The sequence below is a fragment of the Aspergillus caelatus genome, assembly GCF_009193585.1.
Source record: "Aspergillus caelatus strain CBS 763.97 unplaced genomic scaffold BDV27scaffold_93, whole genome shotgun sequence".
Taxonomy (NCBI): Eukaryota; Fungi; Ascomycota; class Eurotiomycetes; order Eurotiales; family Aspergillaceae; genus Aspergillus; species Aspergillus caelatus.
Window position 1 is genome coordinate 68127 of NW_022475356.1, and position 25340 is coordinate 93466.

General features: G+C 47.4%; 10 protein-coding genes across 10 annotated transcripts; 3 read left to right on the top strand and 7 right to left on the bottom strand.

Moving 5' to 3' along the window:
- Positions 1 to 624: 624 nt before the first annotated feature.
- Positions 625 to 1216, bottom strand: BDV27DRAFT_158006 (uncharacterized protein; the record flags this gene model as incomplete). Its single annotated transcript, XM_032072612.1, has 5 exons — positions 625 to 645; positions 708 to 770; positions 832 to 897; positions 954 to 1010; positions 1067 to 1216. 5 exons carry the CDS (start codon positions 1214 to 1216, stop codon positions 625 to 627), a joined length of 357 nt encoding a protein of 118 aa, XP_031927358.1.
- Positions 1217 to 3766: 2550 nt separating this feature from the next.
- On the top strand, positions 3767 to 4354 carry BDV27DRAFT_145434 (uncharacterized protein; the record flags this gene model as incomplete). Its single annotated transcript, XM_032070412.1, has 3 exons — positions 3767 to 3848; positions 3912 to 4037; positions 4086 to 4354. 3 exons carry the CDS (start codon positions 3767 to 3769, stop codon positions 4352 to 4354), a joined length of 477 nt encoding a protein of 158 aa, XP_031927359.1.
- Positions 4355 to 5021: 667 nt separating this feature from the next.
- BDV27DRAFT_145435 (EthD domain-containing protein) lies at positions 5022 to 5945 on the bottom strand (the record flags this gene model as incomplete). Its single annotated transcript, XM_032070413.1, has 2 exons — positions 5022 to 5766; positions 5818 to 5945. The coding sequence occupies 2 exons, from the start codon at positions 5943 to 5945 to the stop codon at positions 5022 to 5024; spliced, it is 873 nt and encodes a 290-aa protein (XP_031927360.1).
- Positions 5946 to 7822: 1877 nt separating this feature from the next.
- Positions 7823 to 11832, bottom strand: BDV27DRAFT_145436 (uncharacterized protein; the record flags this gene model as incomplete). The annotated part of the gene is made up of 5 exons (XM_032070414.1): positions 7823 to 10065; positions 10113 to 10682; positions 10797 to 11138; positions 11185 to 11528; positions 11585 to 11832. 5 exons carry the CDS (start codon positions 11830 to 11832, stop codon positions 7823 to 7825), a joined length of 3747 nt encoding a protein of 1248 aa, XP_031927361.1.
- Positions 11833 to 13704: 1872 nt separating this feature from the next.
- Positions 13705 to 14472, top strand: BDV27DRAFT_172482 (SDR family NAD(P)-dependent oxidoreductase; the record flags this gene model as incomplete). The annotated part of the gene is made up of 1 exon (XM_032075881.1): positions 13705 to 14472. The coding sequence occupies one exon, from the start codon at positions 13705 to 13707 to the stop codon at positions 14470 to 14472; it is 768 nt and encodes a 255-aa protein (XP_031927362.1).
- An 85-nt stretch (positions 14473 to 14557) lies between these two features.
- On the bottom strand, positions 14558 to 16352 carry BDV27DRAFT_158012 (peptidase family M49-domain-containing protein; the record flags this gene model as incomplete). Its single annotated transcript, XM_032072613.1, has 3 exons — positions 14558 to 14890; positions 14961 to 15013; positions 16184 to 16352. The coding sequence occupies 3 exons, from the start codon at positions 16350 to 16352 to the stop codon at positions 14558 to 14560; spliced, it is 555 nt and encodes a 184-aa protein (XP_031927363.1).
- Positions 16353 to 17236: 884 nt separating this feature from the next.
- Positions 17237 to 18748, top strand: BDV27DRAFT_172483 (uncharacterized protein; the record flags this gene model as incomplete). The annotated part of the gene is made up of 3 exons (XM_032075882.1): positions 17237 to 18516; positions 18595 to 18615; positions 18699 to 18748. Exons 1-3 carry the CDS (start codon positions 17244 to 17246, stop codon positions 18746 to 18748), a joined length of 1344 nt encoding a protein of 447 aa, XP_031927364.1. The 5' UTR covers positions 17237 to 17243.
- A 15-nt stretch (positions 18749 to 18763) lies between these two features.
- BDV27DRAFT_172488 (putative C6 transcription factor) lies at positions 18764 to 20639 on the bottom strand (the record flags this gene model as incomplete). Its single annotated transcript, XM_032075883.1, has 2 exons — positions 20485 to 20639; positions 18764 to 20425 (listed from the first exon to the last, which is right to left on the bottom strand). Exons 1-2 carry the CDS (start codon positions 20623 to 20625, stop codon positions 18764 to 18766), a joined length of 1803 nt encoding a protein of 600 aa, XP_031927365.1. The 5' UTR covers positions 20626 to 20639.
- Positions 20640 to 21034: 395 nt separating this feature from the next.
- On the bottom strand, positions 21035 to 23469 carry BDV27DRAFT_116219 (sodium:neurotransmitter symporter family protein). The gene is made up of 2 exons (XM_032064665.1): positions 21712 to 23469; positions 21035 to 21644 (listed from the first exon to the last, which is right to left on the bottom strand). The coding sequence occupies exons 1-2, from the start codon at positions 23299 to 23301 to the stop codon at positions 21201 to 21203; spliced, it is 2034 nt and encodes a 677-aa protein (XP_031927366.1). The 5' UTR covers positions 23302 to 23469; the 3' UTR covers positions 21035 to 21200.
- An 819-nt stretch (positions 23470 to 24288) lies between these two features.
- Positions 24289 to 25248, bottom strand: BDV27DRAFT_128716 (uncharacterized protein). Its single transcript, XM_032067037.1, has one exon. The coding sequence runs from the start codon at positions 25214 to 25216 to the stop codon at positions 24359 to 24361; it is 858 nt and encodes a 285-aa protein (XP_031927367.1). The 5' UTR covers positions 25217 to 25248; the 3' UTR covers positions 24289 to 24358.
- Between the last annotated feature and the right edge of the window lie 92 nt (positions 25249 to 25340).

Genomic DNA, 25340 nt, shown 5'->3' on the forward strand with positions numbered 1-25340 from the left:
AACACTGCGACCATGAAGTACAATATGCTGTAGCCGACACCCTAACTTTTAACTTGCTAGTAGTATGAACAAACAAACCTTGCCTGTGGAGGTATTCATCCTTTTATTAGATTGACCATAGCAGTGGAATACAACCTTGAAATGGACAACTGCCCAAGCTTGCAACCTGCAATGTGAATCATGTGATCGTTTAGGCTAGATTAATCTGCGTGACTGTACCACCAGCACTTTCTGATTTCAGTATTCTTTGTATCAGGTATTAATATAGCCCTTTGCTGCTCCTACTGCTTATTTCTAGATAGTAACAGATTATCCTTTCCTCTCACATTGCCCTTTCTGCGTTCGTTGAATCAATTCCACTTCCCCAAAGTGAGACAAATTTGTCTCCCTCAGATTCTCTGCACCAAAAGGTGGAATTAAATGAAGCCCCCCTGAGAACTACATAAAACTAGACCCTTGCTACAGGGTCTGAGGAGATCCTGTCCATTTAACATCAATTCAATGCAGACTAGTCCAGTAAGTAGTAATTCTTCCCCACACCACTTATTACTCTGTGTCATGTAGCAAATTCTAAAGTACAGAGATTGTCCAGAGGGCTAAGCTAGCATATTTGGACCCTGAAATCTAGTTGTCACACTTTGCCTTCTGTGGGAATCAAACCTGGTCAGCGCTGCGGAAACCAGCAAAGGGAGATTAATAACACTTACGCATTTCTCAAGGCACTTCCGCTGCTCCAAAGCGAGGACGGTAGAGTTGCATGCAACGTCACACTGAATGGAAATATCAGCAATCAAAGTCAAGGTATTTATGATTAACCCGTGTATAACTTACGGCAACATCACAGGCCTTCTGTCCAAAAGAAGGCTCAGGCTCAGGGGCGGCCTCACGCTTCATGGGCTGTATTCAGGGATGATTAGTACGATAAAGGTGAAACAGTGGAGAGGAAAACTTACACCAAGGTCACAGGCCTTCTCGCAAAGACCTGAGGCGATGCCGGCAGTTCCAGCCTTCTGTTGCAGTTAGCGGTTTGTTAAATGGCCATCGAATTTGTCTACTATAAACGTACACAGATGGCCTTGCAAGCTTCCTGGCAGATCTTGAGCTTCTCGCCGGTAAGGGTGCCACACGTACGCTTGGCGAGATGGCCATCCTCGAAGGAAGGAGCAGCCATAGCCAGGGCAACAAGGAGAGGGGCAACGAGAAGCTTGAACTGCATCTTGAAAGTTGGATGGGATTGACGAGGAAGCTAAAGCTTGCAAGTGATGAAGATTGTCTAGATGCGGAGGAACTGTGCTAGTTGACCTTCTTCAGCAAAGGGGGGGAGTCAACAAGTCTTTATACACCTTTTCGCATGCGTACTGTTCCCCTAATCTCTGCCATCGGGAGTTTTCTCCGTGATACTTCGGAGAGGACTCCCTTACCTTGTGGAGCTAGGAATACCTCAGGATACTAAATCGCGCACACTTCCGGCAGCCTTACTGCGCTCCTCTCTATTCCGAAGATGTCTTAGAACAATGGGTCGCTAGTGGGATGTAGTGTTCTCTCGCCTGAAGGATTGAGCGGCAGGAGGGCATTTTACCACTAGTTATAGAGAGATGCCTCTTAGTGACCTGCCGAAGGCTACAAAGAGGCATACTGTTGACTACCACCGTTGGCGAATATGCTGGTTTACAGTTAGATCCATATTGCGATGGTAAGATTGACTTGTAGCATTACAATAAGCTTAACCACGGAATGGGGACTAGAGCTTGACTGGCTCATACGATATAGTAGCAGATACAGATAGTACGGATTCCATCCTTTGAGAATATGGGTATGATAATTACCCCATCTGCACCAGATACCCCTAGACCCAGTAGCCTGAATAATCCCATGTGGTAGACCTCGCACTATGCGTCCTTTAGACAAAGGGTGTAGTGGGCCCTGGTCGGATACAGTCTATCATGTCTAATAACGGGCTGTAAGCACCCTCAGAAGGCAGGATGTACACCGCAAGATATTGAGAACCGTCGAAGCTCCTCGGTACAACGCACTTTAAATGATCTTCATCAATATAGTTAATACGCCAAGACAATAGTTATTGAGAATTATCTACATAATGCACATCGGAACCTTAGACCTGATAGGGGAGTGAAGATCAACTGATTCCTATATGATGCCAGCAAAGATTACACACATCGGGCGCTTTACCAATCTCGAACGTCCACAGAGGGCAGATGTGACTAAACATTCAGTGATACGCTATTCCTTTCAACCGAACCGAACATCCTGTAGAAGAAGAAATTGGACCATCATCTATCCATATCCGAAACTCTGGTCTCGTTTGGTAAACACAGCATATGCGTATGATTAAGCAAGGGTGGAAGCCCACGTTCAAGCATTGCCCCGATTCGACTAACCTTGCGGACTGGATGTATCCACCGATTATACTACGAGCCGTTTTCTACAGCTTCTAACCATATACGGATACTCTTGCAGGTGGCAATTTAACTATAAAAACTATAATTACATCAATGTTCATCATGCAGAAGCTAAAACTCTTAGTGAAGCTTAGTTTCTGGATAAAGCTTAGCCACAGTCGCAAGTGATGAAGGGGATGTTCATGTCTCTTGAATTCCATAGTCACCTCAGCATATTATCACTGGCTATCGTCGACGAGTGCGCACGTTAATGGAGGAGCAGAACAGATATGAGAATTAAAATGTGGCGAAGCTACGTAATGAAAAGTTAACAATGCTGTGTCCCCGTGCATGGGTGTTGAGCATCGCCGGTAGACTAATCGTTGAGCCAAGACGGGGAGAACACCGGATGCATTGCTCTATGTTACGCTACGGCCCGCGGTGGAGGAATGTGAGACGACCGGGTAATTTCAATGTTTCTTCAAACACCGGGCTCCAATAGTGGCAATGTACAGGTGTTGATCTGTGTATGTGGGCCAAGTGAGAATATTTCCTAGCTCAGGATCACGCACGTGGCAATCCAGAATGACCTTTTAACGTTGCATTTTTGCTTAGAGGATGAGACATTCATATTAGCCTGTGTCCTTTGCTTCGAAATAACTGGTTGGACAAAGACGATTAACCCCGAAGCCGAATATGAGACAAGTTTCGGGATGCAGGGAAGTAAGAGGCCTCATATGTTTATGGATACGGAAACACCGACTTCCAAAAAGGAGTGACATATCCCTAAAGCCAACAGAATGATCGTCGCCAAGCTGTCAAGTGGTGGAGAAGGGATGAACTGATGTAGATGAGCCAAGTACGCCGTACGGTGCAAGAGCTTCTTGGCCAGCAGATCAGACGTCAAACGAGAGCTAGTTAACACGGTGGAAGTGGGAAGGATCCGGCAATCGGCACGGACTGACAACCATGTCATTGAATGACATGCTTCCATTGATAAAAAATATGGCGAGCTGCAGAGCTCGAAGGAATGGTGTTTCACCGAATAAACTCCAGGGAATTTCCCCGGTAGTTAGACCCTGAATGCAATATCGCTGCAACCTAAACTAGTACAATTATAGCTTAAATGATCTTCGCACAGCCTGGGTAAGCTTCATATAGACGCCAGACTAAAAAGCTTGACTGTTTTGTCACTAGGTGGGTGAGAAGGATTGCGAGGGCCCACAACGTTCAGTCCAAGTTTGCCACCATCATCCCGTCTTATATATGACAGTCAATACTCTCCTTTCCTGTATGGCAACATCCGATTGTGTCTTTCATATTTCCTATAAGCTATTACTGATTATAGCTCCGCTTCTTCTCCGACAATGGTCCCGCCTGGGGTATTCTTCTCCTTGAGAGTCTCACAAGCGATATACGCTGTCGCTACATTCGCACTCTTGTGTGCCGGTAAGTGAAGGCTATGCAAGGAGTTCCATGATAGAACATAGCTGACCTGACCATTTGATACAGCTGCTCATTCCTATTTTACCGCATTCGACCAAGTCCCGTGGGAGGTATCCGTTGCGATGTCCTCCTCGTGCCTCTCACTCGCGGCTGTCACTTATATGGCTTACACATCCCTTTCCCCTTCGCAAGGTACGTTAGACATCCTCGCTCACTAGGACCGTACTAACAAGCTTCTAGGCCTCAGCAAGCCATTGACATTCGCCATCTATTGGCTTGTATCTTTCATATCCTTGGTAGCGTTCATCTGCCTCGCAAAGTTCCTGGCGGGGGCTTCTGAATGTGAAGGCTCTCTTTGCGTTGTGACGAAGCTATCCACAGTTGTGATATTCTTTAGCTATGCTGTATGGACAGCTGCTACTACACTAGTCGGTATCGAGATATCGAAGGATAACGGGAAAGCCAATACTGCCTTGCAGGAGAAGCTTAAAGCTTTGTCTGATGACTAACTCATGTATGGTGTGAGGAAACATCCATAACCAAACCTTGGTATTCATGATCGATGGATATGGTCGAGATGCTTTGATTGACTCTATTGACAACAGGTGAAGGAAAATCATGTACATTTTGTTGGTTTTATTATGATTATCTGTCCATATATGTAGTAATAGCATGGATTAACCTTGTGGTAATTGATGATTCCCATTTTCGTTGACTTATCTAAGCGTCTTGCCTAAGGTTTGTATGACAGGAAGCACGTTAATGTGATGATACCCAATCCCTACAGGATGCCTTTGGCCAATGCATTCAGTATGGTAATTTCAACACGGCATATAGAACCTTTGAGATATATCATTACCCTACTGGCGGTGCATATTAAGACCGCCGACCGGAATGCCCTGCCACATATTATCTTAATCACCTTTATTTTCACTACGTGGAAGGGTGTCCGACGACAACTCTGAAACCTTGTTGTCACAGTTAAATAAAAAAAGAAAAAACAAAGAAAGAAAAGTAAAGAGGGAGGGAAAGAGGATGACACTGGTCTAATACATAGATTATAGATGAATCAGTCACTATCGCAAGGAAAATAATTCGTAATGATTCGATAATTATCTTGAAGCTTCGCATATGGATGTAACAGAAGTGATAGCCAGAACCCTGATATAACAATACTTATATAGACCTCTTGAAAGGTTGCCGTCTTGGGTCAAACTTCAACTTCGTGATTAGCTGTAGCTCTGTGGGATGACACAGGACGAGGGTCCGGCTTACTTTGATATTCTCGGTCTGGTCTAGCACTACGGCTCGTTCTCCAAAGCCAATCCATGTAGCTGGCAGATCAAGAGACTGGACCCTTTCTTCAAAGTCCTCCTGGGCTTTGCGGATGGCACTGATCGATTCTTTACCACGCAACGTCATCGTGAAGATAAATTGAAAGCTAACCGGAGGCTCCCCCCCAAAATAAGAACCCAGGTCAAAGTCAGTATCATCAGGTGTGTTCACAAGCATTGCCAGCACATCCTGTGATGCATGGCAATCTATACACGATACCAGCTCCGAGATTACTGTTTCCGAGGCCTTCCTCGGACTGTGTAGTGCAACGAAATACATGGCGACGAAGGCATTCCCTTTCAGCTGGTGTGTTTCGGAGGCAGAGGCAGAGGCAATGGATAAGGGAACCGTATCCTCTCTCACAAACATCGGAAGGACTGCGCTGAAGTCCGAAAAGTTTGCGCCATCGGGTCCCACTTTCTGGGCTACCCACTCCGACTGGAAGACATGCTTCAGGTGTTCTGGTGAGTCGAAATACAGCTCCGTCACACCATCACTGAACGCCCACGGTGGGTGGGCATTGGGAACGTGCTGGGTTGGGTCCGCGTGATATGCTGCGTCAATGAAATGGGTCTGGAAGTATTTCCTAGTCATTATTCAGCAATATCAACAGAGGGAAAGAAGCAGATCCGCCTACCTAGGAGTCTCGGTGGCAGTCGGCGCAGTACTGACAGCACCGTGCTTTTGATAGTGATAATCACAGTATTCCTCTTTTGTCAGACCGGCCTTTCGGCGCAGCGCAACAAGTTGCTTTACGGGGGCCATGATTTCCGTGGATTGCACGTGTCACAGTTTGTCTCACGGCAGTTGGTATGTGGCATGGGCGTAAGGGAAAGAAGTAGTACCGGTCAAGGGACGTAGCGCTCACTTTAAATAAAGTCGCTCTCCACAACGCAAGCCGTTCGTCTATGCCAGTTTGTCCTTCCCCCATCGGCCCCATCGGCCCCATCAACGGGGCCGATTTGTCCGTCTCATCCTCGCTCAGGCTTTGCCGAAAAACAACTATAGTATCGAGTGCGATGGTGTCGTCTCCATAAAATGTTTGTTCCAGCACAATGTATGTAGATTTGGAAATCAATCCGTCACCGCGTCCTTAACCCGATCATTCATATTCCAGGCGCCTAAGGGCCGAAATAATCTCTGTAATGATCAGCGAGACGGCCAATTTAGATTACTACGGCCATCAAAATATTGGATGAAAGAGCTATATGGTTCCCGGGTCGGGTGACCACTTCCCCGTCGGAACGGAGAACGGGTTCGTAGAACATCCCCCGCCGGAGTGGGGATTGGTATGAAAGGTAGGGTTGGAAGCCCCACATTCCTCAATATCCTGCTGTTGTTGCCGTTGGGTTAGCTTGTGTAGAGGTGGGGGTGGTATGGTGTTGGTGTGGCAGTCTGTAGTCTTTTCGTCGTATGTAGTCAGTAACACTCATTCCTCAGCTGCAATAGAGTCACCATAAACCGAAATCTCGCTATACCACTGAATTCCAGGCCATGCCCTAGGGAGCGTTTAAACGATGAAATCTTGCCTTTCCACTTCCATCTGAGTCTAAAATGGCGCATATGGAAAGGTCTTTTCTTCATAATGGAGCTGAAGATATGTATGGGATCATTATTAAGTAGAGATGATGTATATTTCTTTCTCAGTGCTAGGCAAAATGACACTCTCTTAACGTAAAGAATGCTGTAGAACCTTTTAACCTTCAGTACTTCTTAACTATGGTATATTTATAGGAATTCTTGCCTTCAATGCTCGCAGCTCTCGAAGTTACTTTTTCTTAAATGTTGCTTCGCTGTGTTTGTCTCGGGAAGATCAGACTTCTACTAAGCCGTAGATGAGGCTAGCCTGATCCACATAGTGCTTGAATTTCTTGCACGGAAAATGACTTTACGGATACCATACTAGGCCTAGTGCATAATTAAAACATTGATACTTTAGCAAGGGATTTGTGTTGCCAAGAACAGCGCTGGGTTGAACCTTTCAACTGGACAAGTAGAGTAGGGGTGAAATACCAAGACACACTTGGTTCCCTAGTGTGAAAAGTGCTTCCAAGAGATTGTCTTTGTGTTTCAAAAATTCGATGAACTTTTGTCAAATGAAATAAATCCATTGGGATCTGACATATTGGAAAGTACGCCAAATATATCCGAAGTTGGACCCTGATCCTAATATGGAAGTGTGGACTCAACTTAATCCTTGGTTACATCAGGCATTTCCTGGCCATGAACCTCAATACTAAAGTTCGCAAATTGGCTGGTTCTGAGTCGTTGACCGAATCCCAGAAATACAAAGAACACCATGCAAGATACGGTTGAAACAGTTGCCATGATGCTTGTACCAACATTCGAATCGAGGCAGGTATACATCTGACAGGCAAACAAAAGCGTGTGACGGAACGGAATAGCCGCGGAAAAGCGACTTGCGGCAATCTCGGCGATGCACTTTGCTATATGAGCTGGCAATGCGTTGACTTAATGTGGAAACGATCTCCTTCGCGCCGCGAATCCGAGCATGGAGGTGATCCACTGACTTTTGGATCGAATAGTGGGATGGTCCAGTGAATATTTGGAATTCCAGATGGAGCGTTGGTGCTGAAGAGCAAAGATAGTTCACATTATCTTCCATTGTAGAGAGTCTTCCATCAATAGTTTATCTCGGAATCCTGAGGGGTTCTCACACGGGACAAAAGAAACTTAGCGAACGCAGCAGCTGTAGCAGCAGCGTACTTCTGCCACATCTTGTTCTTATGCGAGTCAGCATAATCACAAATTCCGCGAATTACCAATGAAGGAAACGTGTTGACTATCCCCGCTGCTTCCATTTCGAAGCAAAGGATGTCATACTGCTTGGCTAGCTTGTCTCTTTGCGCTGCGTCCTTGATCACCTGGTTACCGGATGCTATTGTGCCGTAGTGGATCACAGGATCAGGGGATCCTCGCGGCGTCCGGGGTAGTTGTTGCTGAAAATCACAAGAATCGCAAGCTTTGTTCGCGTCTCCATGGATGTAGCCTGGCGCGTAAAGCTTATCATTTTCGTGACCTGGGTGATGATAGTTTTTGGTACACTCCTGAATCTGTTGTAGATATCTCTGCAGTGGGGGTGTTCTTGATAGTGAAGCGTCTGATTTGATTTCACTGAGCGCACATCGGAGGTGTTGTGGCGGCGGGTGAAGGTAGCCATTCAACACGGATGTCCCACATTTCAGCGCCTTCTTTAGGTCATATGGTATGATGCCTGTGTTTGCTCCAGACGGTGTGCTGACCACAATATCACCAAGCCGGATGTCATGTTTTGACGAGGGGACGCCGCCACCAACCCCAACCAGTAGGCCGAACTTCGTATTAGGGAAACTTCGCCTCATATTGGATGCAGCATTTGCAGCGGGGCTGGTGCCGTACTCACCATCCGGCAGACAAGTAGCAACGACACTATGATTATTCATACAGCCAAGTGCGTAGTAATTAGGATCGTCACCAGGGATAGATATCTGCTGGTGAGTGGAGTCGAACAAAGCACGGATGGCCATTAGCTCTATATGTAGTGCACATACAATTCCCACGGCGTACCTCTTAGAGGAAATGTGTGGTAATATTGACCTCTGGCAGGGCCTCTTTCGAGAGGCCTGGTTGTTGTCCGTGGAGGCGACGAAGGACCTTGAGCTAACAAACGATTCGGCATTGGGAGAGTGATGCATGCTCGAGTCGAGTGTGCTTTCACTATCTCCGAATGTAGTTGATACTAGGCTTGAACCTATCCCACTATCTTGCAAGGGATATTTGAAAAACCTTTCTCCTTCGAGATAGTCAACGTCTGCTGCCTCCCGTGAGGGGTCGCCAGTGTCTCCCCAAAACCACCTGTAAGTTGAATTGTACTCAAAGATGAAAGCGCCCTTCCCCTCTTTGTACGGCCTGGTGTATTGTGAGGATAGCTCCTGGCACATGCTAGATGGTAAGATGACTTGTGCGAGGTCTGGGTGGGTAGTTCCACCCGCGCCTGCGCAATGACATGTCCCAGGGGAAACTTCAGGGGTATGCCATATGACTTTGTCCGTAAGTCTCACTGGCTTTGAAGATGGATCCCCCGCAGCCTCCATAATATCCTCCAAATCCTCCTGGCAAACAGCTATGTATGACATGTCTTTAGGAACAGTTGCCCAGTGGGGACAGACATTGACAGACTGAATGATGTCCCGAAAGCCGCGTCCGAAGAGCGTAACAACATGGATTGATCGGGTAAAGTCCATCCACGACTTCCCATGGCTGCCCATCGCTGACACTCGTGGATATACTGGATCTCGTTCAGAAATTAAGTCATTGAAGTCCCATCCCTCTAGATTTGCCCTTGATATTTCCTGACTTGGAAAATCTCGCATAATATCATGCTGATGGTCAATAATCTTTTCTAATGTGTCGAAAAGGCTTTCTACGTGATCTTGAAATCTCGTGTACCCATCCTTTTCGGGATAGATCTTCAATCGTAGATTGCTCTGGTTGATGAGTACCTGGAGGGCCGACTTACGTTGATATGGCTGGTCCGACCATTGAACTTTGCTCATCTCGAACAGAGAGACGCCCTGAAAGCCATCCCTTTTGTCTTGTTCTAGGGTTGCACAAACGAGATGCAATAAAGCGCTCGTGCCGTTCACTAGCCAGCCACGTTTATCTGCTTCATCCCACAGGAGCACGTATTTCTTCGAAATCCATTTCAGTTTTCGTATGTAGCCATTTCGGGAAATGTGTACTGGGGTGTCTTTTCTCCCAAGGATGAAGGGCGAGTCCCCCGTAAGTAGCTGCCCCATTGAGATGGAAACATTAGCAAGAGGGCTTGTTGCGTGTGTCCTTGGAAGCCTGGACGCCTTCACATCATAGCACGCATCTGGTCCACCTATTTTGTTTAGCCAAAGCTCATGAACTAGACTTGTACAACTATACCTGCATGCAACTTCATATCTGTACACCATCCCAGAACATGTCGAGACCTCTCCAACTGTAGGATACTTATCCGTACCTGAGGGATGGCCATCCCACTGAGGTATGAGATACGATCGCCCGTTTTGTTGCATAGTAAATGCCAAGAAATTGTGTTCTCTTCGTACGCAGTCGGCACCAACATGGTTGAAAATCCTTTGAGGACAATATTCCCCGCAAAAGGGCTCATACGTTTAGTTTGTATCATTTCGGCCATCATCCGTAGTGGGATTTCAACTCCTAGTGCGGCAGCCCGCCTACGTTTAATAGGATAACCCTCCACCACCACCGGATTCCTGAAAAGGTCGTGCCAGCAATTCCCGTTCTTGCTAGCCGAGTCATCGCCTTTGCGCTCCACGTAGTCCAGATCGCATCTGAATGGCCCGAGGTAGGAGGAACGACTCTCGGATCTCAAAGCAAATGGCTGTCGATAAACAACCCCATCTGAATATGGGGATGTGTGAAAGGTAGATCCAAGCCAAGCTAGTATTTCACCAACTTCAGCGATAGTGTATGGCGGGCCACTGACCATAACTCCATACCTGTCGTAAGTTTGACATGGGAAAGTACTTATTATCGAGCCATCTGGTAGGACAACTAATTGGCGGAGTTAGTATCGGGAAAAAGCCAACAAGGCACTTCTCATACCTTTATGCTCCTGTCCCGGCCATCTAGCTGCCTGTTTAACTAATACCAGGACAGATGGCCCTATCGTCGGCCAAGTCTGGATTATGTATTCACCACGTGCCAGCGCCTGTAGCTGATTTGGAGAGCCGGTTAGTGTAATAGAGCTTTCTATTGCGATATGAGCCTCGGAATCGTATTCCTGTTGGCTTACAAAGCCAGACAAATCCCAACTCATAGTATATACCATGGAATAGCTCTCGGATATCCTCTTTCTACTTATGAAGCTTTTGACAGGTAAGATCTCGAGAACCACATCACGGACTCTCTTTATCGTGTTGGACTGCGGCGAAGTGAGGCAACATGCTTTTTGAATATTTGCCAATTAGGTCAGAATATGCTCCAGAATCACAAATCAACGATATATAAGTTAGAAGCTCGGGGAGATTGTTTGCTGCTTCATCTTCACATTGTTCTCGATTTTGATTTTCCGCACTGGAATCAAGATCGGATCCATATTGCGGTTCATTGGTGGAAGGGGCTGGAACGGTGACATCGTCAACATCGCTCTCTGTGTTCATCACTTGAGATAAATTATCCTTTGGAAATACATCCAGCAAATCTTCATTTCCTTCATCTGTTTTGGACTGCCACCAATTAATGATCTCGGATGGAGGAATTGCATCATCATTCTGGGACGGATGCTGGGCTAGCAGGCTTTCAGAGAGTTTCTCCCGTAATGCTACGACGATGTCACTGTTCCAGCTCTCCAATTAGAATCTGTCCTCTCCGCCTTAGATTAGTAGACTAACCATCTATATTGATGAACGAAAGCCATAATGTCTCGATAAACCTGTGTTTGGCGTTTGTGGGCAAAGCTCAGAGCAAACATCTTCAGAAAGCCCGGGAGAGCTTGGTACATATCCTCGAAGACATCTGCATCTAGGCTATAGGAGCGGATCGACGAGAAAAGCTCTTCTGCAAATGCTAACATGTAGGCGTCTTTCTTCGAACTGCTTCTATCATCGTAATTTAAGCTTGTAGTTTGGCCGTCATTCATGGAAGGGTCTATGGTACTAGGCCGTGCAGCCTCGTCCACAATAGCCCTGGTTTCACGTCCGTCAATAGGGGTAGCATCAGTCTCCAACTGTTGACATGCTCTGGTTCTTGACTGATACTCAAAACTAGTGATTGCGTCAAGCGACCGTACACCCTGCCTGGCTGAACCCGAATTTGCTGGTGCAGGTGGATTAGCAATTCTCGGTGTGTCATCAGAAGCAATTGTAGATCCTTCGAGTCCAAGATCTCCATGCAGCACGGTTTGGACAGCATGCAGTTGAATGGAAGACAATTGATCAACTCGGTCATCAGATGAGCGAGATGGCGGCGATTCATCAAGCGCAGTGGGTCTGGATGGGGGTATCGTGCTTTGGTCCAGTTGTGATGTGGGAAGAGGCGTCTGGGAAAGCAAAGCTTCAGACTCCTTTTCGTCAGAGTCTTCTGGGAATGGCAGAAGGAGATCTTCGTCAAATAGTGCAAGTAACTCATCAGTGCCCTCATCCCATAGTGCAAGTAGCTCAGCAGTGTCTATAGATTGAGGCAGAATAGCATGATGCAGTCGCCGTACTAGAGGTTTGGAAGAGTTTATTGGTGTAAGCGGGGGACTTGTGGCAATACCCTTGCATGAAGGGAATGAATCACACTCAAATCTGGAATTCTCGATATCATCTAGCTCCAGTGGACCTATGGATTCATATTGTACCCAGGTCACCCATGACAGCAGAGGGTAGCTCCATATCGCTCGATTTATCTATCATGTCGTGTTGAAGACTTGGGTTGCCGGATGAGTAAGGAGCCGTATCGGCGAAAGAGTCCAAGGAAGTTGATGTGGACCCGGAGCCTCTTCTTGTACCTGCATCCAATGTGAATTGCTCTAAAGACGAAAACTGCTGTCTTGAGGGACGGATGTACAACATAACCTGTCCTGCTACATGTGTTCTTAAAGCTCCTCTTTGTTCACCAGAGATGTTTCCAATATTTGAAAAGACCTGGGCCGGCCTATTGAATTCGTCCCAATTCAAACGAGAAGATATTCTATCCTCCTGGACCATTCTGCGCTGCTGCGCGTGTATATGGGGTTCCTGCACAGGCTGGGTGGGAGGCATGGCGAAAGGCTATCCATGCTATTCAAGGATAAGTGCTGGTTTACTCGGCCCCCTTCTTGAGTCTGCATAACCTAGAGGTAGACAAACCTCAATCTGTATAAGCTCGTTTACTCCCGTTGTAGAGAGCTATCTCTTTGTCTGTGCAAAACGAGTTTTAATTAGTATTCTGTCGACCTGTGTGTACTCTACAAACATATCGTGTTTTTGTCAGGATTACTCGTCATATGTATCATTATGAAAGGGTGTATAAATATAGTGGACATCTGGGTTACTATTTAGAATATTTTGAAAGACGAAGTTGTATAATTAATACCACCGAAACTATAAGTTACCTAACTTTCACAGAACTCAAAAGCAGGGTAGAAATATCAACTTTAAACTTTAAAATAATATTATTCTCTTTGGACTACAGACTCTTTGGGCTAGTGGTTTACGGTAGTCTTTATTTAAAAGTGATATAATGAAAATGGGTTGAGATATAGTGTTTAAAAAATGGCCATTTTTCAAAGAATCAAAAGAATGTGCCAAGGACTGGAGACAGGCTAAGTACTGCAAGGGGCGTTTTTATCACACCGCATCCATTGTTGTGGTCTAGCTGATATATTTAAGTGTGAGCCATGGTTCAATTGACAAGCCTTTCAAAAAAAAAAAAAAAAAAAAGAAAAGAAAACAAGCTCATCAGGAAACTTTGATCAGCGTTCTCCGCTGGAAAGTTCTCTTATACTATTACTCCTTCGGACCAAACACAGGAACACAAAATCAACCAAATGCACACCGGTCGAGCTTACGTAGTGACCGGCGGGTCATCAGGGATGGGCTTGGCTGTCGTGAAAAAGCTCCTCGGGCTATCGGCCACAGTTCATGCCATTGACAAAGCCTCAGAGATGCCGACCATCTCCTCTGCCAACCCCGACCGACTTCACTTCCACCCCAGCATCGACGTCAGCTCGCACGAGAAAGTAACGCAGACGTTCGAATCCATCATAAAACAGTCCCCCGTGATTAACGGGCTGGTCAATTGCGCGGGCATTATACTCCCCCCCAATATCCTCGAGCCAGCCGAGAACTTCAACAAAGTGATGGCAGTAAACGTCGGTGGAACATGGAATGTAGGAACAACGTATCTGCGGTACGTGCTAGAACGACATCCAGATACCATGCGCAATAGGAAAGGAGGATCAGTACCGGAGGGAATCGGGAGTCTGGTGAATATCGGATCTACGGCGTCTTTGTTTGGAAGTCCGGGGATTGCGTCTTATTGTGCAAGCAAGCATGCTGTTCTGGGGCTGACTCGGACATGGGCAAAGGATTTTGGGGATAAAGGGGTGAGGGTCAATTGTGTTGCACCTGGGGGTACGGATACCCCCTTGCTTAAGGGTGTACCTCCGGGTTTTGTCGATAGTTACGTTAAGAATGTGCCGTTGAGGAGACTAGCTAGGCCGGAGGAGATTGCTAGTACGGTTGCTTTCTTGCTGAGTGAAGATTCTTCCTATATTAATGGGCAGGTTATTCCTGTTGATGGTGGATTTCGTTAGTTTTTGTCCTCATACTATGATTTTCGGTATCAACTAGTTTGAATATTAATGAGAATGCAAGACACCTTTCTATTCAATCGAAGTCTTAACTCCCCCTCTCATCCCACGACTGAATAATGCCCTCATTACTCTCCTCATAAACCCTCAGCTCCAGATCTTCCCCTTTGACAACGGTGTTCGGCTGCACGATCTTCCATCTTGGTTTGGGTTTGGAACACAAAATCTGTCGCCACTCCTCATAGACGCCCTCGACCGCACACATGGGCTCGTATAAATCCTTACAGGAGGAGGAATCGGCGGGGCAGCCCCAAATGTGTAAATGGCAGAGGTAGCGCCCCAGAGCGGGTTTGCCGTGGGAGAGGATCTTGATGCGGTCAACGTAGACGGTGAGGAGATGCTTGAAGGTGGAGAAGTGAGCCTTTGTGAGAGTCAGACTTGTACAGGTTTGTGATATGCGGAGGTGAAAGAGGCTGATCTTCTATGCATACCTGGTGGTAGACCTGTCCCCAAGCTTGTTTTGGGAGTTGTATCATTCGAGAGCCTGAAGACCGTCAACGCCAATGCTGACATAGGTGGTGTAAAGGATTAAGATTCAGGTTAATTCTGTGAACGATAGCCATGATAATTTTAGTGGTTTGGGTGTATCCAAAAATATCTAAAAGGTTCTTTATTATCCATAAGGTATTCTAAAACTAGGATGACACGACCTTCTTCTATCGTTGAGGCCAGCTTCCCAAAGACGCTTGTCCATATCTGACCGGGTAAATAGTGCGAAGTTATGGCGTTGCCGCTCAGGGTACTAATTGACGGGTTCTCTTTGTCAAACTTGTAGACTCCCGGTCTAGTTTCATTGAGGAGTTTGTCGGTGCCATGGGCAAATAACTCGTGGATGGCTGTGGTGATGAATCTGAGTGTGTGCGGTAGCCTTCAAGTGCTGAAGTTCTCACGGATGGACCCAGTGACATTGTAGATCGGGGTTATTGTTGGAATTGAGGCGATTGGCGAGGACGATGCTCTTGAACCCGCAGGCTTCTCGGATCCATTTCCACTACACAAATTGTCAGTATGTTTTTATTGCGAATATCAATTTTCGAACCTTACGTTGCGAAGGTTAGCAGCTTCGAAGACAATGCTACCACACACAGCGACCGCCGAAAAAGTCGGCATATTACAATGATTAGAAGTAGGGTTCGGTAGTAGCTAACCGTGAAGAACGGTGAAGTCAGGAGCTTGGAAAAGACTCTTCTCGAAGGGTCCATTCCCGTAATCTACGTCCTCAACTGCCCATGTGAGTTGCCGAATGATAGCAGTTGAACTTTGGACAAAGCGCTTTAACCTTGCCGTCTCATTAGGGTCGGCAATTCCCACGATGGCCTCCCACTCCGACCGAATTCAAGCTGGATCACGGTAGGGCTCTATGAACCCAATCAAGTGCTCTACTCTTTCAGACCTATCAGAGACCCATATTTTCTGCGACTCCTGGTAAGCTTCTAAGTTACCAGTGCGAAAGGGTTCAATATAATGTTTCATGGCTGGGTTTGCTCCCTCTTGACAGTAAATGCGTTTGCATTTGTGAGACTAGAGCATTCTTTCAAAAGTTCTTCAGAGTGGTCGCCTCTGACGCAAAATATGCCATCTGCGCGTTTCTGCCCACTGCACGCAGAGGCTTCAACGTCGGCAGAAGCTTGCAATACTTAGTAGACAGGCTTACCGTCCTTAACTAGCTTCTCAACTCGGGTGTTCTCAGGTCCAATGCAGTATCTTTTCATTGCGTCCGATACCTTCGCAATCTCATCAGGAGAGATGGGTTCCTCGCTAGGATAGTATGCCGACCGTGCGTCCTTGCCAGGATACCCAAGGCTGAAGGGCGGGACAGCCATCATCGGGCTAAGGACTTTCTCGAGCCTAAGCTTTGTCGATGCGCCAATAATTGTGATCTTTCGCAAGGCATCAAGAGTCAAATCAGGCACGAACTTCTGATCACCTTCGCCCTATTGTAAACCAGGTCTGAAGCCATCAATAGCTCACTAAATCAACCGACATAATAGTTGCTCAATTTACAGAGAAATGTGGCAGCATACTCCAGAAACGATGCGAGCTATTTAGGTATAATCCCACATTGGTTTACCAAGGTGTCCCATTTCCCACCACAGGCATGGTAGAGATCTATGATGGAACCAAAGATATCTGTACTTTCTGATGAGACCTGTCGCATGTGTCGGACGAAGAGGTCTATATATATGACCTGGCCGCGATGCCCCTCATACATGGCTAGGAAAGAGTCAGGTCAGTGGTTGAGATCCCTTTATAACCATCTTCAATTAGTAGTACCGAATGATATATCTTCTTTGACCTCATCTTGAGTTCAGTATTGTGGTAGTTGTGCCCCCACCCTTCGTGAAAGCAGAACCATGTAACCGCCGATATGCGAGGAGCCCTGTTTCCATCCTGAGAGGCTAGACAGACGTCTTAGGCATTCACAGCTTTCAAGGACACTGGAGGAGCGGTGTATAAGCAGCATAAGCCATTCCACACCACCTGTTCTAACTGTTTCCGGCCATAGAATATTCAATTTCGGGTATGTCGGTTGTAACGGCCATATCGGCCATATCGGTGGTTGCAAGTATTCATCTCCAGCTCCGGCCGAAAAGTGCTGAAATACCGACATCCCTTTATAATAGACGCCTTTTCTCACCCTGTTCACAGCTTGCGATGTCATTACCGGTCCTCATATTCCTCTCTTTATCCAACCAACTAGAACAGTACACACCATGCCACAACTCAAAGTCCTCATCTGCGGCGCAGGCATCGCAGGCAACGCACTAGCATTCTGGCTCTCAAAGCTCGGCCATGAGACCACCGTCATTGAACGATTCCCAAAGATACGCGCGAGTGGACTCCAGGTAGACCTCCGCGGACCAGGCATTCAGGTGATGCGACGAATGGGCCTGGAGGAAGCCTTCCGTGCTCGGTCCGTCTCGGAGCAAGGTCTACAGCTCGTCGATCACAAAGGTAAAAGCTGGGGATATTTCCCTGCAAACCGTTCCGGGAAAGGGTTGCAGAGCTTCACAACCGACTTTGAAATCATGAGGGGAGATCTATGTCAGCTTTTGTACGATGTTACCAGGGATCGTGTCGAATATCGTTTCGGCACTTTTGTTAGAGAGCTGAAGCAAATGGACGATTACGTTGACGTCCTTTTCTCTGATGAGAGCAGAGAGCGGTTCGATCTTGTTGTAGGAGCAGATGGCTCCGGGTCTCATACTCGGAAGATGATACTAGGTTCTAGCGCTAAAGACCCGGTTCACCCGCTCGGGGTGTATGCTGGATATTTTACGATCCAAGAGTCGGTTCAACCAGGCGAGGGGTACAATGCGACTGCGTTTATTGCTACAGGTAACAAAGGGATTATGACTCGTCGCGCCGATCCGCATAGATACCAGGCATATATGTTCTGTAACCCAGATTCCTCTGAGCGCCTGAAAAGCGCGAGCAAAGGCGACATCGAAGACGAAAAGAAAGGATTGGCAGAGGCCTTCCTCGGGGTTGGGTGGAAGACTAATGAGATTCTCAAAGGCCTGATCGATGCCGATGACTTCTACTGTGAGCGGATGGGTGTTGTGACGATGGACTATTGGTCTCAGGGTCGCATTGCGCTGGTTGGTGATGCAGCGTATTGCCCGACCGCTATGACGGGCATGGGCACAACCTGTGCTATGGCTGGCGCCTATATCCTCGCTGGCGAAATCGGGAAGCACTGTGGCAAGGGCTTCCAAGGAGGAATGCCAGTTCCCAAAAATAGCATCGAGATTGCTCTGACCGAGTACGAGGAAAAGCTCAGGCCGTTCATCAATACAGTCCAGCGAGGGCTAACGGACAGTGACAATTACATGGACAAGTTCCCATCGTCTCCTCTCGGCGTTCAGATGGTTTACGTTGTCTTTTGGGTTGCATCTTTGCTGAGGCTCGACTTTCTTGCCAAATGGTTGTTGCGTGAAGATACGAAGGGTTGGAAACTTCCGGAGTACAAGCAGATGTTGGATCGTATGTCTGATTGAGACTGTGTCTAGCCGTAAAGGTCTGTGGATATTCTCCGCTCAATGTATTATTATGCCTTATCAGAATGTTGTAAATTTAACCGAAGTAATGAACCTTTTTCTACCGTTTTATATATGATAGAGACCACTACACTAACCGGAGTACTATATTAGTACATTAGTCAATAGGATACTGCCACCAATTCTCACTGTTTCGAACTTCTGACGACTGTTTATAGTCCAACCGCCATTTACTACAGGTCAAAGCAATTATCTAAGAAGCTCATATCAAGGTTTCCATCACCCAAAAAGTCAAACTCGGTATCCAAATCATCGAATAAAGGCATCATTATGCCGGTCGACGCCCATGAATCCAGAACGGGATCCGTTGTGTTGATGGAAGAATCAGCAGCCATAGCCTTTAGAAGATTATGGCACACACCCAGACTCCCGTGCAGAGCCTTTGAAATAGCCTCTTTTACAGGTAGGCCGTCAAGACGAGCCTCGGCCTGGGCCATCATCATGCTAAGGCATACGTAGACTTTAACATTTGTTTCCCCGTTCCACATTCTGTCTCTTGCATACTGCACCACACGACGAGCATCTTGTAGTAATGGTTGATTGCGAGCGCGGTGACTCTTCCTGGCGAACATCGACATGTCTGCATCGGGCTCCGGGCATAGTTCGAGAAAAATAAGCATTGCCCCCCAGGTAATGAGATCACGAAACATTCCCCCACCGGTGAGGAGAAGACGGTGATACGTATCGTCTTCGAGAAGTAATACTAGGTCCTGGGCGGCTGAAAGACAGACTTTCTGGGAGTAGCAATACATAGGATTTTTCTTGGCCTTGACCGCATACGGATAATGAAGGCACAGGGGAAAACGACGAAGGAGATGATTGCAGAAGCTGGAAGCAAACCCTACAGAATGTGCGTCGGTGCCGGAGGCAACCTGCTCAATTGCAACGGCAGCCTTGCCACATGCCAAGGCTAGTTCATCTCCAAGGGCTACAACCTCATCATATGAGGGCTCGTCCTGTAGACTGTTTATGACTATGGTCGCACGCAATCTTAGAGGTAATGATTCGGCCAACAGAGGCTGAAAGAAGATCCCATCCGAAGTGCTCGCTTGTGTTTTGTCTTGTGGCTCGTCGTTAATGGCAATAGAAGGCGGCTGTGTATTGTAGTCTGTATGCGTAATCATCGGTACCATGCCGCAGTCCAGTGCCGACTGCACATTGATTTCTAGAATGGTGTACCACAGCCTCCGTCGAATTTCCTTCTGTTGTATGCTCATCTCCTCGAGACAGTCTGGATCTTGATGTAAGCCCATCTGCATGGCTATCCTTACAAGCGAGCCTGCCGAGATCCAAACTAAATCGGCGCCTATTCGAGTTACCTGACGGGCAAGAAGCAATAAGCAATTGATCTGAATGCCTTCCAATGTCAAGCGATCCTTTTCCAATGGTGCAGAAAGCCATGTTTGCGCAATATGGATCCATGTGAAGCTTTTACTCATTATCTGGCTGCGGATATTCACATCTGTATGCAATGTGCCCGCAAGGGCCATGATAAGAGCAAGCTGTAATAGAAAGGGGCCCCTCGCCGATTCTGATTGGTTTACATAGCTCTTGTAATCCTCTCGGAAAGAGGGAGCGTGAAGAATACGGTAGCAGGATTCGAAGGTAGCGAAGTAGATCTCAATCAGTTCATCCATCACGCGCCGGTCGGGAAAGGATCGATAGAGATCAGCCGGCAGACAAGCTCGACTCGGACGCTTCCTTTTAACATTCCGGGCGAGCTGTTTGCATTCCAGGACCTTCTCTGCGATCTCATCGTGATGGCTCTGACTTTCCGTCTGAAACATTGTATCATAGAATTCCCCGAGTGGCTGGAGAGCTGAGAGTTCTTCTACCTTCGAGATTTGTTAGCGGAACAATGCGCACAATGATGACACAGGTGGAAGGACTTTACCATAGAGACAGTATTCATCCAATGCCCGTGGCCAAACACCCGTGTCTTCGATATGGTGCCTCGGATCCCTCTCGAGGTGGTTGAGGTGTGAGACAAGTCATCAACGGAGCGTGGCTCTTGCGGAGTACTCTGCCGTCTCATTGTCTGCTGGCGCTTGGGAGCTATACGAGGATGCTCCTCGTACGTACATGACAAAGCCACTTCTTGCTTAGTGCATTGGTTGCAAGGTTGGGCCCGGTCGCATCGGACTTTACGACGACGACACTCGGTGCAAGAGTACGCGGGCCGTCGGCGCTTCCGGGTCGGCTGCAGAGGGGTGTCCATTTATTCTATGTTTCCGGTCACAGGTTCTCGAGATAGTGAAAGACTTGAATTGGCGAGCCTCGAGAAATGATGCTTATCTCCGAACTCCCGATGAGCTCCGAGATTTATTACATAAGCCTATGTCCCAGCCCTCCATATAAAAAACACGGCAGATTAAAGTATATGAATAAAAAGCAGATAAAAGCATTTTAATTGGGTGTATACTCACAAGTACTTTATTTTATATCTATAATCTTGTTCGAAGAATTGAATGTTTTTATGGTGGGTATCTTTTCATAGACACGAGGTTTACATCTCTATATATAAACTCACGGGAACAACAAACTTAAGATAGCAAAATTGAAGCAACTCCACTATACGCTATATTTACATAAGAAGCAATCATGCGATATTCATAACTTCGTCCCTACAGGGTTAGTATGTGACTTGAACTCTAGAGATTGTATGTCGCCCAGGGTAGACCCTGCCGGGACGGCATTAATCTCCGTGCCGTGAAAGGAAGTCATGCCTGGTTGCCCGACATCTTGCGGCCGGGGCTCGTTGGGAATAGTCCCCTGCGTGCTCTCGCCTTGGCGGCTTGGTGGAATGAAGCAATCATAGTAGCGTGGTAGGATGAGGCCCAACAGCATGGCCAACAGACAGAGATGAGCCAGGATAAACCCAGCGATCATCATGGGGTCATAGCGCAAAGTGTGGAACTCCGGGTAGGCAAAACTGAAGATGATAGCCAAAACGGGGGCACTGATATACCTCAGTAGCACTGGCCAGAAGACAGGTATCTTCCAATTTCGCCCGCCGCCGATAATTTGGTTGAGGTCGCGTCGTAGTTGGTTGCCCTATAGTCAAAGTGGGACGTTTAGTGCGTGGACAGCTGAATAGTGAATATATCTTGGATCAGCTTACCGAATAGAATACTAAAAACCAGAATCGACGAAGGACTGGGCTTCGATCCCAGAACCTGGCTGCCTCCGCCTGTGGAGTTGTCGCGATACAGACCGCGACAGCAAGACAGACAACATACAGTCCAAAGCCTGCGCCCGCCCCGGCGGCTGGATTTTCGGTTCCATGAGCCACCGCAATACCGGCGATCTGTCCGCCAAAATAGCCAAAATTATACACGACAAACGCTGGTAGTCCTGTTTGGCCAACGACATCGGTCCACCGGTAGACCGTGGTGGCGCCGACCAGCTCGGACCATACTACGAATATCAAGGCGATATTGTTGACCCACCGGTCGATACCGTCCAGCAGGTAGAACCCAAACTCGGTGCAATAGGGAAGGCACAGCAAGAAGGAGATCAGAGTTAATGTCGTTACAATTATCGGGCGCGAAACCTTGAGCCCTGAATCGACAGCGAGAGTCGTCACCGCGTCCAGCATCACAAAGGCCGAACTAAACCCGAGCACCACAAGAGTAAAGAAGAGCAGCAGTGCCCAGAAGTTTGACCCGGGCATGTGAAGGACTGCTTCAGGCAACGTCAAAAAGCCGACCACAAAGGCACCCAGCCGTTCTCCCTCCTGGGGCCACCGTCGCAGGTAGCCTACCACACCGAAAACGGCGAACGCCGCAAAGTTCTCAAATAAGATGTTACTGCCACATATGAGAATCGCGTCCATTACCGCGTTGGAGTGCTTCGCATTGTACGAGGCATAGGAGGTGAAATAGCCGAACCCTATCCCCGTAGAGAAAAAGACTTGCCCGACAGCTGTCTGCCAGACCGTCCCGGATGCTAGCTCTGAGCTTCGCCAAGTCGCCCAGAGAAGGCGAACACCTTCGCTGGCGTTCTCTAGGCTGAGCGACCGACCAACAAATATAATGGTAGTGACAATTGGCAAACCCATCGTCCAGTAGACCACGCGCCCCGTCAGACCCACGCCGCGAAAGATCGATACCCAGATCAGGAACCAAATGAAAGCGCTCCAGCCCACCGTCTCTCCAATCACACCAAGCCCGGGATATTTGGTAAACGCGACAACGTCCTTATTTCCTTCGCTCAAGCTTCCCTGCACGGGGTCAACATTATGAATGACATCTCCCATATAGAACTCTTCAATTCGTCCCTCCCATGGCAAGGGACTGTAGAATGAATTGCGAAAATAGTTCATGATCCAAGCTAGGTTGACAGTGAAGTACTGGGTGACGATAAAGCTGACCAGGATTGGGCCCAATCCCACGCCCTTGAGCCGTCGGTTGATATTGTTGAAAGCGATCACGCTGCCTCCACGGTAGGCCTGACCAATCGAGATTTCGAGAATGAGGGCGGGGATGGCGATGAGAAACACGGCTAAGAAGTATGGAATGAACCACTGCAAGCCATAATTATTATAGACGACCGACGGGTACCGTAATAGGTTTCCTTGTCCTGCGCAACCACCCATTGCTGCTAGAAGAAAGGCCGCGCGTGAGGGCCATTGATCGCGCCCATCTTCCGACTTTGGGGGCGGCGGCGCCAGCCATCCCGCGATCTTTTTCAGGTACGGCAACAGAACCATGGTCGCCACGGTTCGAGTTGCAGGGTGTAAGGTGCAGTTTCAATCCTGAGGCTCACATAAGCATAATGTGAGGATTGCACATGTGGAGGGATGTCTGGGGAGGGTATATACTCCCGTCCCGCCCGGGCGTTATCGCATTTTGTATGGCAATGAAAAAATGGAGAGAAGGCGAAATATTCTTTTCATCTGATCTTGGTGCCTACCAAACGGGTCATAGGGGATGCTCGGCACCGGGCCAAGCTGCTTGGCAAATCTATTATATCAAAGAATCCCGGGCCTTGGGCCCATGCCAAGGGCTTGGATATCACCAAGGCCGTCACTGTCACCCTATCGTTACGTCCCCAGCTTGCCCTGAGTGGAATCGATGGCACCATAGCATGGGGCAAAGGCGACAGAAACCAAGAAAGGATATCGAAGAGAATAATGTTCGTTTTCTTGGCAATGCTGGTGATAAGGCTACCTAGACTTAGAGTATGCGACCCTTGTACTTACAGTCTCAAGCTGAGTCAGCTTTCCCTCAATGGTGCGAAACTAAATGACTCGTAAATGAGGTTAGCGAGATGAATTAGAAAGTGCTACTAGTAACAAAAACCGAAGACCTTGTGTGCTTGCTAGTACTTCCTTTGGAGACCGATCATTTCTCACAGCGCTTGGCGATTCTCCGACTATTATAATGGTCTTCACCAAGAACTCCAAAATAAATGATCCCGTATTGTAAGATTTTGCATTTTCCAGGATAATGTCTTAAACAAACACCGCATAATGTCTTTGGCGGGGAGAAACTCGTTGATTCCTTTTGAAATGGTTGAATCTACTAACTAACATGGTGGTGGTGGGAGAAGAAATGGGTCGCTCAGCAATAAGAGCGCTAGGCCAATTTAGGATTCTTCAACAGAAAACCCTGAGTGAGTAGAGGCACCTTCTACGAAGGTAGGGACTTTAAAGCTTTTTAGTAGATGTACCTAAATTACCATGATCGAAATAATGTTCTTGCGACCAGCGCTTCAATCCCCTGAATTTGTACCAACTCATGAATAGTTGGAATCAAGCATAGCCCTTACAGCTGCACAAGCTCCACCACTGGTCGATGGCCATTTCCTTTTCCAAGCCCAACTGGCTTTCTCCCTTCTGCAATGGCCTTTAAATACTCCTTATCCTCAGTGTATTGCAATAGCCTATCAATACGGCCCACAATCCGTAAACACCCCAGCCTCGGCACCGCCTCCAACTGCTCCACACCAAATAGCACCAATGGCTCGCATGGCCGTCGAGACACAGCATACTGTGGGATACCCAGACTCTCTGCCTCCGCGAAATCCAACAACTCTTCCTCCAGCCTTGTATTTGTGATCAGCAATTCCACAACATCAACCTGATCCATATACATCAGTTCCTCAGCGAGGAATTGCATGTTGCTCTGGTTCGAGAAACATTCCGATAAAGCTTTGCTGCTGAAGTGAAAACTGAGTCTCCGAATATACCTTCTTCGTTGGGGGCTCATTCCAAGTAACCAGTTGCTCGCCTTTGCGATATTTCCTGATATAGCGAAAAATGTTGACGAGTAGAAAAATGGCATTGCTTCCTCATATATTGTTTTGCAGGTGGCCAAAATGGCGAGAAACAGATGTCGGTGTTGGCGATATATATGATGTCGGGACTGTTCCTTCCTTGAGTAGTGCTTACTGTCTATTTGTGCATAGTTGGTTGCCTTTGGAGCGGAGGGTGTGTGTACGTAGACCTCAAATGTCTTTGAGAGACGCATCGAGGTCTCGGTGTTGTGCGGCAAGTCGCTGTCTAGACATGCCTCGCCGACTCGGAGTCGAGTGTGTGGGGCGATACCGAACAAGTGCCGGTAGACTTCGAATCGCAGTTCGGATGGCAACTGCAGGAAGAGGAATGGTGTTTTGAGTGGCATAATGTGACTTTTAGTTTGAAAGCAGGATTATAATATAAAAAGCCGGGACGTTAGGTGAATTTATAGGTGGTCTGCTTACATTCTATCACTGGCCAATAACTGTTGCATAGCTAAGCCTCAAGAA

Excerpts from the sequence above, each read along its gene's own strand:
- BDV27DRAFT_116219 (XM_032064665.1), bottom strand. The coding sequence starts at position 23,301 with ATGGTTCTGTTGCCGTACCTGAAAAAGATCGCGGGATGGCTGGCGCCG. Across the intron at positions 21,645-21,711 it reads GGTTTTTAGTATTCTATTCG|GGCAACCAACTACGACGCGA; the intron begins GTAAGCTGATCC and ends CTTTGACTATAG.
- BDV27DRAFT_128716 (XM_032067037.1), bottom strand. The coding sequence starts at position 25,216 with ATGCCACTCAAAACACCATTCCTCTTCCTGCAGTTGCCATCCGAACTG.